General features: G+C 31.9%; 1 protein-coding gene and 1 non-coding gene across 2 annotated transcripts in view; one reads left to right on the top strand and one right to left on the bottom strand.

Annotated features, from left to right (window-relative positions):
• Smp_035210 (putative hypothetical protein) overlaps positions 1-14627 on the bottom strand; it is a gene marked incomplete at its 5' end in the record, with an annotated part of 32520 nt that overhangs the window by 13796 nt on the left and 4097 nt on the right. Inside the window, 5 exons of the mRNA XM_018793363.1 lie at positions 1541-1737; positions 3703-3948; positions 6347-6425; positions 6759-6925; positions 8726-8812. Of these exons, the coding sequence (XP_018647884.1) occupies positions 1541-1737; positions 3703-3948; positions 6347-6425; positions 6759-6925; positions 8726-8812 (776 nt within the window). The remainder of the gene's footprint in view (positions 1-1540; positions 1738-3702; positions 3949-6346; positions 6426-6758; positions 6926-8725; positions 8813-14627) is intronic.
• Positions 10057-10123, top strand: Smp_tRNA_00481_Gln_TTG.1.1. The gene has a single exon. It is a non-coding gene (tRNA).

Consider the following 14627-nt stretch of genomic DNA (forward strand, 5'->3'; position numbering starts at 1 on the left):
ATTAGCCATTTCACAAAATTTTGGTATTCATTTTATCAACAAGAAAGTCACTAGCTTCTAGTAAAATTTAACACATTTCTGAAATCCGTCATCACTCACACCGTCTTAATTTGTGAAAGCAGAGTACCTAATGCTGTGATGATTTAGTTGATTTGATAAAACTCTAAAGATAGAACCATTAGTTGGCAAATGGAATATATTTAACTCAGATAATACAAGTAAGTTATCTGTAGACAATCAGTAACTGTTAAAGGATGAAAACCAAGGTCACAAGTAAATCAATCATTTTTATCAGAAGGGGATTTTGTGAAGATTTTAGCAATTTTATATAGTTGAAATCATGAGTCAATTGAAGCCAAATCACCATGGAAAACCTGGATAATTATCATATGTTCACTAGTGACTGGCTTCAAGAGGTATTTCCTGGAGTTCCAGTGAGAAACAGTAACCAGTGGAGTTCAACCAGGTCTGTTAGGAGATATCAACTCACTGATGACATTGGTGAATGGTTGCTCAACTTCGTGGATAGGTTGAAGTTAGACATTAACACCGTTGGATGCCGGCTCAGTGGTCTAGAGATTAGACACTCGCGCGCGAGGTTGGTAGGCCCTGGATTTGAATCTCGCGAGGCGGGATCGTGGATGCGCACTAATGGGGTGTCCCACAATAGAACGAAACGGCCGTCTAGTGCTTTCAGGTTTTCCTTGGTGGTCTAGCCTCAAATGACTCATGATTTCAACTGTATATATTCAATCATCTCTCAATTTTTCCAATTTATTGATCTGTTGTTTTGCTTAACAAATATTTTGTTATTCAAAATGGTTAAACCTTTTTATAAACTTCGATATAATTATGAAAAGAAGAAGTTGATCTATAAAATAAGTCGTATTTATGCAGTATACTTCGAATAATCTGGTCACATATTTACTTGTCATAATATTTAGAAATGAAAAATAATTAAGATCAATTAAATAAAATAAATATATCATATTAAATGACAGATAATTCTCATTTAAACATTAAAAATTAAAAACACGGAGTTCCTCAAAGGGATCTCTTTTCAACGAATCTATCATCAAGCTGTACAATCGTACAATCTCTAGATTCGAACCCAGGACATATCAGTCTCACGCGTGAGTGCTTAACCAGTAGACCACTGAGCCGGCATCCGATGGTGTTAATGTCTAACTTCAACCTATCCACGAAGTTTGGCAACCATTCACCAATGTCTTCAATGAGTTGATATCTCCTAACAGACCTGGTTGAACTCCAGTGGTTACTGCTTCTCACTAGAACTCCAGGAAATGTCTCATGAAGCCAGTCACCAGTGAGCATATGGTCATTATATATATATATATATATATATATATGTTTTGTTAAAGTACTAATTCCGTGAGGAAATATGAACACGAATAACCAAGATGACGTAATAGAAATCTAAATCTAATGTTATTACTCGTATTACGTAATCTAGTATCATATTAAAGTAAATTCTGTAATTATTTACTATAGAATCATTAATAATTAACAGATTATATACTTGAGTTCATCAAATTCTTCAGTTTTTTCATTGAATTCTTTTTCATATTTTGATTTAGTTTGTGTTAATTCACTTGTAAGTCTAGTGACTTGAGTTTGAAGTTTCACAACACTTTCAGCTTCATCATCTGCTCTATGAATTAATGTATCCAATTCTTGTTGTACTGTATTTAATTTACTTTGTACCAAAGTTCTAGTCTATAGAAAATAAGACAAAAAGTTTTTTTTCAATGAATTGTAAATAGTTGATTATCTGTATCATTAAAATGAACATTAATTTTAAAGGATTTGACAGTCTGAAGATGAACATTTAACCATCTTCTTTTGTTTGTCATTATGATTTAGTATCCAGACTAACTATGAATGTACCCTTCCAATAGATAACAGAACGTAACTTTGGATAAATATAGATGCAACAGATTTCTATTACAGAGAGACAGATTGATAACTCCATCTGTAGCTCTCTAAAGGTTACTACCAGTCCCAAGCCTGGATAAAAGAGGAGGGTTGGGCATGGGGTCATAACCCCATCCCACAGAAAACAACTTCACTGAAAAAACACTAGTAAGACAAACTGATCCCAACATGGACATGTGATCGACTCACTTAGATCAATTATTCACTTACTGAATTAAGTTTTTTTATGGAATGCCCACAAGTCTTTATGTAATATAGGTGTTTACTTTAATATTTTTGGCTTCCATAGTATTTCATTTCTTCATTTATTTTGATTGTTCAACTGTTTATGTTAACTTAATGCGGTTACTTATACATACAACACATCATAAAATGGTATTAGATATAATGACCATAGATTCATATTCTATTACAATACTTACACCCTAAACCTATTACTTAGATTGTTCATAGATAAGATACTGAAGTGAAAATCTATTATGAAGCATAATAAACATTTTATGACAAATTTTGATAAGAGAAATAAAAGATTGACGTTATATGTCAACTTTTAGATAAATGTGAAGTTTTAGTCACAAATATCATTTCCCTTTTGAAAGTATTCATTAATGCTACATGAACAAGAGCTTATCATTGTTAAAAAATCAATCTTAGTTTTTTGTTGCTATTTAAGAGTTTTTCCGAGAAAAAAAAATTTTTTTTAGTTCTAACAAACCTAAAATGATCTTGTTTTAGAAGCGTATTTTATCTACGCAACTATTGTTTATCTTAGATTTGGTATCTCATAAGTCTTCAGCTTAATGAACTTATTATAGAGAAGAAATACGGTAAGTTTCGAAATGCATGGTCATCTTTCCGAATTGATGCGAAGGAAATGAGTTATGATTAATTAGAAGAGCAAAATTATTGACTCCGAGAATTTCAGAAGAAAGGACACGTAACTAATAAGAAACTTATCTTAACGCAGTAGATAAAAGACTTATAAGCAAACAGTTAACTCAAAATAAACACAACCAAAAGTTATTCGATGAGTATAAACTCATGTAGAATTTTTTTTAAAGCTAGAATCGTCTTTAACGATCTGTTGTAAAATGTTCCCTGTAACGTAGTCCGACATGTTGGATCAAACGCACAAAGAAGCAGGACTCCGGAGTAGTTTTTGTCTCTCACCTCAATCCTATCGACCCAATCCTATAATCCTCGGGCCTCACAACTAGCTTTTAACTGTCGAACCACGGTTCTTGTAACCAATTTTTTAAATAACTTATCCTAGTCGATTGGCGACATTGTATGACCATTATTCATGGTCATTTGTATCATACTCAACCTGGGTGAATTCCAGCGGTCACTGCTTCTTATTAGAACTCTTGAATCTACCTCTCTCAGTTAGTCACTAATAAGGACAGGATGATTGTGACTTAGGGCATTTAGGGGACTGCTGCTGGATTGAAGTTTCACATCACTGACTGACTTTGATTTGGCAACCATGATAAAGCTATAGACTAAGAATTCTGAGACGTCACATGCTAGGACGAAATAGCTATCCAGTACTTCTTAGTTTTTAGCAGTTTTCTAAATTAAGTTAGATTATGTTAACCAGTCAACTCACAAAACAAACAAAAACTTAAAATTCAATATTCAGCTCTATCGTATTGTTAAAACTTGACAAATGGGATTTAGCCTACGTTTCTCAATGGGCTATTTTGTTTAATAGTTTGTCCTTTTATTTAAAAAAAACTAACATACCTTTATTTCTTCTTCTAAAGCTCTCTTATGGTCTTCTGCTACTGATTCAGCAATAGATTGCGCTCTCTGACAACTTGCCAAAGATGTATTTAACTTTTCTATAGTTCTAGACTGTTCAGTTGCTTCAGCAATGAGTTGAGCATTTTGTGAATTAAGTTCTGTAATACGTTTTTGACTCTCTTCATAGTTCGCTCTCAGTCTTATAGTTTGAGATTCAAGTGTTTCTTGTTTTGATTGAGCAACAGTCTGGTTAGCAGAGAGAAAAAACCGTTACTTTATACATGGATTTTAACAGTTGTTCAACTTTTTCATATGGGCGAAGTGGATCACGGTGTCGTTTAACATTAGACCGGCATAAGATAAAATACTTCAGATACATATACACAATATAAATATGTATTTTAGGGATTGTAAGTCAGTTGCTCTAATAAGTTTTAACAATTTTTAACCTTTTATCATTAGTGAATTGGTTTCAGATAACATTTTATTGATTAAGTTAAAGTCTATTTAGAATAAGACCATTATTCAATGTAGAATAAATGTATTGAGATACAGTTACAGTCTGTCTCTTATGTCCAGCAAATCCGTATATGTCGATCTTTTCACTTACGTGGAGTCGTATATGGTTATTTTTGTCTTCTAAACAGAAACATTGCATTACGGTTAGGCAGAGAAAACTTAATTGTTTATACGATTCGCTATTAAGTGACAGTTAGGAGTTCAGAAAATTAATAATTTTTTTTTCATTCGTTGAACATCGGTAACACTGCTAAGCTAATCAAAATCAACTGGGTAATTTTTGGGTTTTGTGTGATAATATAGGTTGGCATCTATATAGTGAATAATTTTGCAAAGTATACATATGTTATTTTTACAATAACTTGGAATGAATAAGAAGTCTATTGTGGCATCATAATCCGTTATATACCCTTGAAAATCTAACAGGATACAGGAAATCATAATAGTGTTTTAACTTTCATCACCGTTTCAGCCATAAATTTCTTATTTTAACAGTCTAGTATCATTATCAACAAGAAGTAAAAAAGTACGAATGTTATTCACAGCGTAATTTCAAGTCGACAGTAAAGTTTTATCTAAAGATTACTCATCCACATTAGCCTCATCACTTCAAATAGTGATGGATTAGTTTTGAAGATATTTTTCTAATTGATGATCTATTTAAAAAGTATTGTTGGCAGAAAGTCAGAAACAGTTTAAAACTGGGGAACTGCTGTCACTTGAAAAAATACATAGTATCTTTTATCACTTCTTAGTTGGTGATTTCCCACGATCAGTTTAGTCGGATGGTTTTCTCGTGTAGTTTACATCCATCATCTGGTTTTGATATTCTAATATACTTTGTCTATGGACGAACATTTATTATTAACTCTTCATTATGTTACAGTATTATAAATTTATGGTGGTATGAAAGCAACTGAAAGTGTCTAAAAAGATTTTTGTCTCCATGACATATAACGCAATCACGTCAGTTCTTGAAAATAAAAAGATAAACGTCTTGACCAGTATTCTCACACTGAGATACATTTGAAATACGAAGAAAGTTTTGACTGAGTATACTGTGAAAACAGCATCATTTGATCTATGCTAGCATATTACCTATTTGAATATTTTAAAGTTTGAATCGTTAAGTGTTAAGTTCAAGTAGATAAGATTGAAATCAGTGAGTATCTGAGATACATTCAGTTGTAGGGTGAATACATATTTTATATTTTTCTTTTACCCACTATTAAATGCAATCAGATATTGTAAACGGCCATTTATTATAATAAATATACCAACAACTAGGCAAACAATGTCCTAACTTAAACTCAAGTTCACGTTCATTTATCGGTAGTAATCGTAACCTTGTATTGTCGGTTGATATGTTAAGCCCATATACCTTATTATAGCTTCAGGACAAGCCAATTTACCTACCCACCATGATTTTGCTAATTATTCACTGATCAACCGTGACTGTTTTTGTATGAGCTCATATTTGTGCGTACACTTTTTGTCTTATTCATCACGTCTGTAATTTATTTTTATCTAACTATAAATATTGATTAACGCTTGACAAAAGCGAGTTGGCTTACCCGCCATCTCCGATGCCTGTCATTTCTGCTTCTCTCCCTTCTATTCGCTTCATCCCTCTGATTTCCTGTCCAGATCAATGAATGTACAATATATGTATTCGAAATCCATTCTCGTATTTTACTTATTCAACTCCGCTATTCATCAACGCGGATTAAGTCATGTATTACAAACGAAGATAGACAGGATGTATATTTTGACAACGATCATTCATACGATCTAATTGGAGTCAGATCATAGCCCCAACAACCTCATTTAAAAATAAACATATGGATTACTGTGAAACATTTTCCTAAATCTCTAGACTACCATTTTGGGATCGTAACATTAAAAATTCACTGCTTATCCAACAGTCTATAGATTCTGTGAAGTTTTCAATAGACGCTTTATTCAATAAACATTATGAAGATAATTGCCTTCACTTAGTAAACTATAGTTTATTTACAATTGTACAATTAGCTGACATCACATAAACGTTATGTGTTTAGTGAATCTATTTCTGGCACTAACCTAACAAGTATAAATGTTTTTAAAAAATTAAATTATTACTTACTTTCGCCTTATTAGCATCCTCAACTTCAGCGAAAGCATTTTCCAGTTGTCTAGCCATTTCAGATCTTTCTTTTTCAGCTCTAAATATTCAACAAATTTAAACACAATTATTAGCATTATCTAACAGTTTAAAGGTAACCAACCTGAATAAATAAATAATGAAAATTGACTGAAATTCAATGGCTGTTTAAAATGCATAGGACTAATGCGAAAGAGGTAAAGGGGTTATTCAGTTTGTCTTTACTGTATGTCAACAGCGGCGAGATTACCACGAGAATGAATTTAAGGAAACAACCAATTCGATTGAATTTTAAGTGATTAAATCCTTAAGAGAATTTGTAGTATAAAGAAGCAGTACTGACTGACATCTGATCAGGCATAATATCAAATGTAATCTAAAAATAATCACTAACTTGGATTTCGCCTTTTGAAGAACATTTATTTCAAGATTAAGATCATTGACTGTGGTTTGATGACGACGTCTTAAATTTTCCAAACTTTCTTCATTTGCATCACGAATTGTACCCAGCTCTCTATGAACACGAGCGAACTCTTGCTCCCGTCTTTTGATAGTTTCCTCCTTTTATAAAATAAATGTAATATATTTGAATTTACTAACCATTTTTAAACATTAAACCAGTTAATATTCCTATATTAGTAATAAACTACAACATATTATCTACGAATGCAAATCGGAAGATTTGGTTGGTATGTTTGTAAAAATATTCGCTGAAAAACTAATATGTCGGGCATGTAGTACGAAAATGCTTTCACAATAGTAATCAAGGTACGTTACCAACCGCAGTTGTGCACTTGTTTTGATAATTTTAATCCGTCCTAAAATACCGACGTTAGGATTATGAACAATATATTTTGAGAATTGCCTCTGGTTTGATAAATAATTACATTAATAGTCAAATAGAGCTCCCCAAATTTATCAGAATACTAAATTCTTCAATCAATTGCGTGTCAAAGGCATTAAGGGAGAGAATATAAAATGATGTTTGTTCAGTTTATACAGACAAAATCTTCATTGTATTACATTTCAGTATCATTCATAAATAAACCGAATCATCCATCTTATTGCCCCCAAATACCTTAGTACGGTCGAGGGTGGGGATATTCTACTCTTCCTCTCAAAATGCTTTCACATGGCCTTGCATATGTATCCACTACCAAGGGAGTTCTACTCACTGCCTTCTCGCGGCATTACTGTTGTTTGCAAAACTGAGAGGAAAAAAGGAAAATGTCCGGCGCTTTGGTACCCCTTTGTACCCATATTTGTGTCCAAATAAACAAATAAATGATCCATCTTATGAGATGAATATAAATTACTATTGTTTAGTTGGATTGGCACCTAGCAAATTAGTTATTTAAATAATTTCATAAGAAATTAAGTTTCTGCCTTGCTTTCTTTTTCCTTTACTCCAACAATTATAATGTCTCAACTGAAATTTAAGTAATATGCTATTGAATTAGAAACAGTAATTCACTTTAAGGTTCAAATAACCTATCAAATTTATCATTATTCGTACAAGTCAATGTTTTAATTATTTGACATTCATGAAGGTAGCTACACAATTTCAAGTTTACAGATTTCCTAGAATGATTTTTATAATCAGTAAATAATGTTATATTTTGATATCTAATCTTTACAGTCAAATATATTTCTCTATATACATTGAATGAAACAGTTAATTTAATGAATTTCTGTTAATTCTTTCATATTACCAAGCCTTCTTAAGTTTCAAAGTACATTCAAACATGTTTTTGAATCAAATATTGAAAAATATTCTATTTCCAATAAAAAGGTAATTTTAATAGTTGAGATCATGAATCAATTGAAGCTAGACCACCATCAAAAACCTGGAAGTACTGGACTGCCATTTCGTCCTATTGTGAGACTCCTCAGCAGTGCGCATCCACGATCCCACCTCGCGAGATTCGAACCCAGGACCTATCAGTCCTGCGCGCGAGCGCTTAAACACTAGACCACAGAGCCTGCTGGCATCCATCGGTGTTAATGACAAACTTCAACTAATCCACGAAATTGAGCAATCATTCACCGATTGTCTTCAGTGAGTTGTTATCTCCCAACAGACCTGGTTGAACTTCACTGGTTACTGTTTCTCACTGGAACTCCAAGAAATACCTCTTGGAGCAAGGTTTTCCATGGTGGTCTTGTTTCAAGTGATTCATGATCTCAACTAATAAAATTACTATAATATCCACAAAACCCCTTCTAATAATAAACAAGTAGTAAGTTTGAAATTCACAATGACTGCTATATTATCTATAACTACCATCTCAGTAATTATTAAATAGTACTATAATATATCTTTATGAAAATATTTAAGATCTAAAGGAATTTTACACTCACTTGTTGACTTATTTGTTCTCTAGCATTTTGGAAATCTGCATTTAAAATATCGAATTCAGCATTAATTTCGGCAAGCTCCCTTTCTGTCTAAAATTAATTATACATAGTAACAAATAAACAAATTTTATAATGATGTAATAAATTCGGTTTGAAGATTGTTTCATTTAGTGGTACTATGTCATAGAAGTAAAATATTTTTTTATCACTTAAAAAGTTATCAGAGGGGGTTTTGTGGAGATTTAGTATTTTCATAGTTGCAAGCGTGAGTCAATTGAAGCTAGACCAGGTTTCCCTTGGTGGTCTAGCTTCAATTGGCTCACGCTTGCAACTATGAGAATACTTAAAAAGTTGTTCTTTTTTTTCAAGTATAGATGTGTGGTGTTTGAATGAACCAATGACTCCTTTGTATTGATGACTGTTCTAATTTTGAATTCCAAATACAGTAAATTCGTTCGTGCTTATCTAATACTTCTTGATTAAATTGCGTTATTGCTGGGATTATTAGCTTATACTATAATTCAAATAATTCAAATTATCACAAGATGCCTTCTAATTTTTGAGAAATTGTTTTGTGAAAGTAAGTTATCCGTTACAAATGATCATAAATAAGTCTCAAGGTGGTTAGGTAGAATAGTCACCAAATCTGTAGGTAGTGATATACTTTACTGTATGATAGATAGTGAACATAATATTAAAATAGAGAAAGCTTTCACAGTTTTATACCAAGTCTAGAATGATTTCGCAAATGATTTAAGATTAATCCCCTTTTATAAAGAAGGAGCTATTAATATCAGTTGGAAGAAACCGGATTTAGGTGTGAAACCTTTTTTTTGTTTAAAAGGTCTCACAATAGGATTCTTCCATTTTGAACACGGTCAATATTATCAATATATACTGTAAATCTTTACTTTCTCTTTTTGTGTATATTTTTATCCTACATCTTCCTAAGACATATTAATAATTGCAAATTTATCTTCTTTAGTTCATATGTTATTTTGGTGTTATCAACTTTCCATCTCACTATCATAATTATTACACAAACTAGCATGACATATTACGTATATTCTATACAGTTTTAATCTATTGATTTGAACTCATTACATTAAGGTATAATTTTCTCTTTTCCAATCTAATCTGACCTTTCAAATTTATTAATAATGCTTATAATGTTTTTGGATTAAGGCTATATCGAGGCAATACGCACAGTATGCACATATGGCCAATAAGAGACTGACGAGTTGCAGTCCTAAACATCAATAGGAAGATACAAACAAACAATACTAAGTGAATTCAAACTTCACCCCATCGCACAAGCAAGTGCCTATCGAGACTCAGTAGCTGAGTGGATAACGCGATGGCGTTTGAAGCGAAAGGTACTGGTTTCGAGTCCCAGAGTGAACATCAACTCTGAGATGCAGGTACATCCAGTTAATGAGTCCTAAATAGGACGAAACACGCGTTCTGGATTCCACTGCTAGCCACTATCCACCTTTGATTATAATAATGCTTTTTGTTAATATTTAAGACATAGTCCGTATGTAATCCACTAATATTCTATTAATAACACCGATTAATTCAATAAGGCCTTTCAATGTGTACCCTAAAATACGATCTTTTGTAACGCTAAAATTACAGATTTATCACCGTAGAAGAATTCACTGAAAACAATTCTTCACTCAAATATTTCAGATTCTGAATAAGAATAAATTGCTAATATCCTCTTCGTAGATTTTGCCTGTATTTGCAAGTAAATAGACAGAGGAAATATTTTTAGATTTGGAACTTTATTTTTACTAGACGTCTAAGAATTTATTTCATTCACAAATTTAATGGCACGTTGTTTATGGAGATTAATTCCCACAATCCACAGTGTAATATAGATATTCTATGCAGCAAAGCTGAGATTAACGTTCACTTATAGAAACTTGTTTTCTGCATTCATAAAGAATATGCTTCCTCGTTTGGTCTCCTTCATACGCATCTACCAGTTCACCTGTTCTTCTGGAGCAAGGTAGATAGGCTGTAGCTAGCACTCACCTTTAACTCGGATACGAGAACATGTTCCAGTGTGGTTCTACAGGGGTGAGAGGGAAGCAGTTGGAAATTCCATTCTTGGACATATATATGACTCTAATCATTCCACCGATCCACAGGTTGATTTTAAGGTTGTTTATGCAATTCGTCCAAATGTACCTAGATTTTTTCGTATCCAAATCCTTGAAACAGCAGAGTCTCTTGACATCCATGAGCTCAAGTGAGAACATTGGCCTTAATGTATTATTATTATTGCATTTCGCATTTGAAAATATTTCCCTCTCCTTTTATTTATGTCTCATATCCTCATGATTTTATTCACAATTGCTCATGATATCACTATATTTAATTTTACACCTCTATTACCTTTAATCATTGTGACAAAAACACTTTGATCACCTTACTTTATTCACGTTATAATCCGTTATTAATTCTCTAGTTTTACAAGGTTTTCTATTTTCCCACATGCAATCTTTTATTGTTACTATTCATATTACGTAATTTAGTATCATAGACTTATTACATCATCACGTTTATTCCTTGTTCATATGTCTTAACAGAACTAGTAGTTTAATAAAAAGTTTTCATATATATACGACTGTGCAGCTCGATAATAAATTCGTTGAAAAGAGATTCCTTCGCTGAACTTCGTGTTTTTAACATAGATGTGAAACATAGGCCTGGATTGTTGTATGTTTATCACCATTGGTGGTTAAGCAATATCCAAAATTGATCAAAGTTGGAAATGCAAATCATAAGATGTCAACTTAGCAGTCTAAAAACTAAACGATTTCCGAGAGATATGAAGGTTTAGGGTTTGATCCTTGGTCAGGCCATGAGTGAGTTCGGCTGTGAAATCCCATACTAGGATTCAACGGCCACCATGTTTTTCCTGGTTTTCAAAAGAATTGGTTTCTTAGACATTGGGAACATTTCACAAATTTTAAGGAAATTTCAATCTCCATGGAAAACCTGGAAGCACTGGACGAAACGGCCGTCCAGTGCTTCCAGGCTTTCCATGGTGGTCTAGCTTCAATTGATTCATGATCTCAACTATATATTCTATTATTCTAAATAATTTTAAATTTAAAACAATTAGAGTAAAATAGTATAAACAAAACATTTTTAATATTATAGGGCACCCATCATTATTCAATAATATATTTCGTATATAATCTATCGGTCACTCTTTTGATCGTATTCATCACATATAATGAACATGGAAATATGAATCAATCTTATCATAACAATAATAATGGTTATCATTAGTAGTAGTAGTAGTAGTATTGTTAGTATTAGTATTGTTAGTAGTAGTAGCAGTAGTAGTAGTATTAGTGTTACTTCAAAACAACATACAACAACAAATACTAAAATGAAAGGAAAATATTCCAGTTGGTCAAATAAATCACTGTCAAAATTACAAAATCACAAAACTGTTTCGGTATTTTTCTTTTCACTTTACAAGTTATTAACGAAAAAAAGAAACCCAAATATTATACTAGTTTTCATGCTGATTGTAATCATAAATGTCGTTATTAAGTTACACTACATGTGTTTTTAGTACATAAAGTTTTCTTAACTTTTGTCTTATAATTTCCTTTGCGAAAATTATCACTCAACTAAAGATCTTATTCAGATAGGACATTTTTGAAGATTAGTTAAAGTTTAAAGATGATGCAAAGTAATAAATAGGGTAAGATGAATAAACCAAAATGACACACTTTAGAAGCTACTTTTGAGATCAATACTTATAATTTTAAAGTACATTTATCAAATACTTACTTTGTAATGTTTTCGGATCCTTCACATTGTAAGCTTTCGTTTGACTAATTGCCAACTACTGTTATACTATTTTTCTACTTTCCCGAATTGCCGTTAATTATTAATAACCTTATTTTTTGAGTCAGATATACAGTGGTTATATAGTGTGTTTTATTTCCATATTCTGAGCTGGTCTTACGGAAAGAGATTCTCTGTGAGGCAATGAGTTATATCATATTACTTAGTTGGTCATCAGTATTAATGTTTTAAGCAAAGTATTTTGAGATCATATGAATAACGTTTAACAAACAATAATTAAATATGGATATTTTTGTTAATAAACTATCCTTTTTATGGTACGGTGCCGTAGTGGAGTTTGTCACTAGTTTCCATTGTTAAACCTTTCATAACACTTCATGAGATCAGAAAGGGATGGTAATAAAATAAATTTGAGTAATTGCTCATAAACCGAACATACATAACGCTGTTACGTAATAATTAGGCTGAATTAAACAACTGATGAAAATTTTCAGTGGATTGCATCATATCATAAATTGAGCCTAAGCCAGTTAAGATTAAGGAATTGATGAGTTTTAGCTAGTAGTTAATTTAATACCTTGAGACTCTGTCTTAAGAATAATATTTTGTAAAGTAACTACACAGTAATTTAATTAGTATATTGTTACAGTATTTCTATACTTTAACATACCTTATTGACTATACGATAGCATGAATAAACACTATCTTAACCAAATTCTATAAAATATTTAGAATAGAGAAAATCTTCAAAGAAGATAACCTCATGACTTGTTGACAAGTGATATGTTCCAATCCTAGTGAAAATCACATTAAAGCTGTTAATTAAATAAGTTGTTTTTGAAACAAATATTAACTATACCTTTATTCGTAGAGAACGTTCTTCATCCAATTGATCTTCAAGATCTTTCACTCTTGTCTAGAATATAGAAAGACATCAAACACGTAAATGAATACTATGAATGATAGTGTAAAGTGATGATTAAACAGCGTATTTAGCTTCTTTAGAAGTTATCAAATGATATTCATCCTTAGATTTGTTAAAATTAAACTATGGTTAATTATTTCGTTTACTTACAAGGTTAAATAATGTGGATTAATTTCTTTTTGTCTTTGGTTGATCACTATGCATTTTGATTTTGTTATAAAAAATACTTTTAAACCATGCTTATTACTGAGCGAAAATGTATGGTGGCTAGCAGTGGAATCCAGGACGCGCATCTCGTCCTACTCGAGACTCATCACCTAGATGTACTTGCATCTCACAGTTGATGTTCACTCTGAGACTCGAACCCAGTACCGTCCGCTCCAAACACCATCACGTCACCCACTGAGCTACTGAGTCCTGACATCCATCAGTCACAAATGGGACGAAACGTGTGTTCTGGATTCCATTGCTAGCCATTATCCATCTTTGTTTATAATGCTTGTGAATTAAGGCTATATCGAGGCAATATGCACAATGTGCACATAAGGCAAAAAGAGACTGATCAACTGCAGTCTTCAACAACAATGAGAAGATTCAAACAAACAATACAAAATGAATTTATGCTTATTACTCTTTTATGATTTCTATATTTCAAATCGCTTACTATATGAGAAATTCGGAAAAGTAAAGTATACATCGTATTTCCAAATTAGATTTAATGTTCATTTTAAAATATCCATTCTCGACACAGAAAATAATTGTTTTGAACTAATGAATACATTTTTTTTAAATCCCTTATTACATGAATAATTTCAAATACATTTAGTATACAGTGTATTCTTGTATCTAGATAACCTATATCTTAAAAACATCATATCAGTTATAAATAAATTAATATATGTGTAATATCCCAATGAGTAGAAAAATTATATTTGCTGATGTTTCGTGACTCAGTATGAGCCACTTCTTCAGAGGATAAGTATTTATTATTTATTCTCTGAAGAAGTAGCTTACACTGAGTTACGAAACATCATCAAATATAATTTTTCTACTCATTGGGATATTACACATATATTTATTTATTGATAACAATCTACCCAATGCTGAATTTATTCAAAATTATCAAATCAAAACTTGATAATG

Source organism: Schistosoma mansoni, chromosome 1 (assembly GCF_000237925.1).
Source record: "Schistosoma mansoni strain Puerto Rico chromosome 1, complete genome".
Taxonomy (NCBI): domain Eukaryota; kingdom Metazoa; phylum Platyhelminthes; class Trematoda; order Strigeidida; family Schistosomatidae; genus Schistosoma; species Schistosoma mansoni.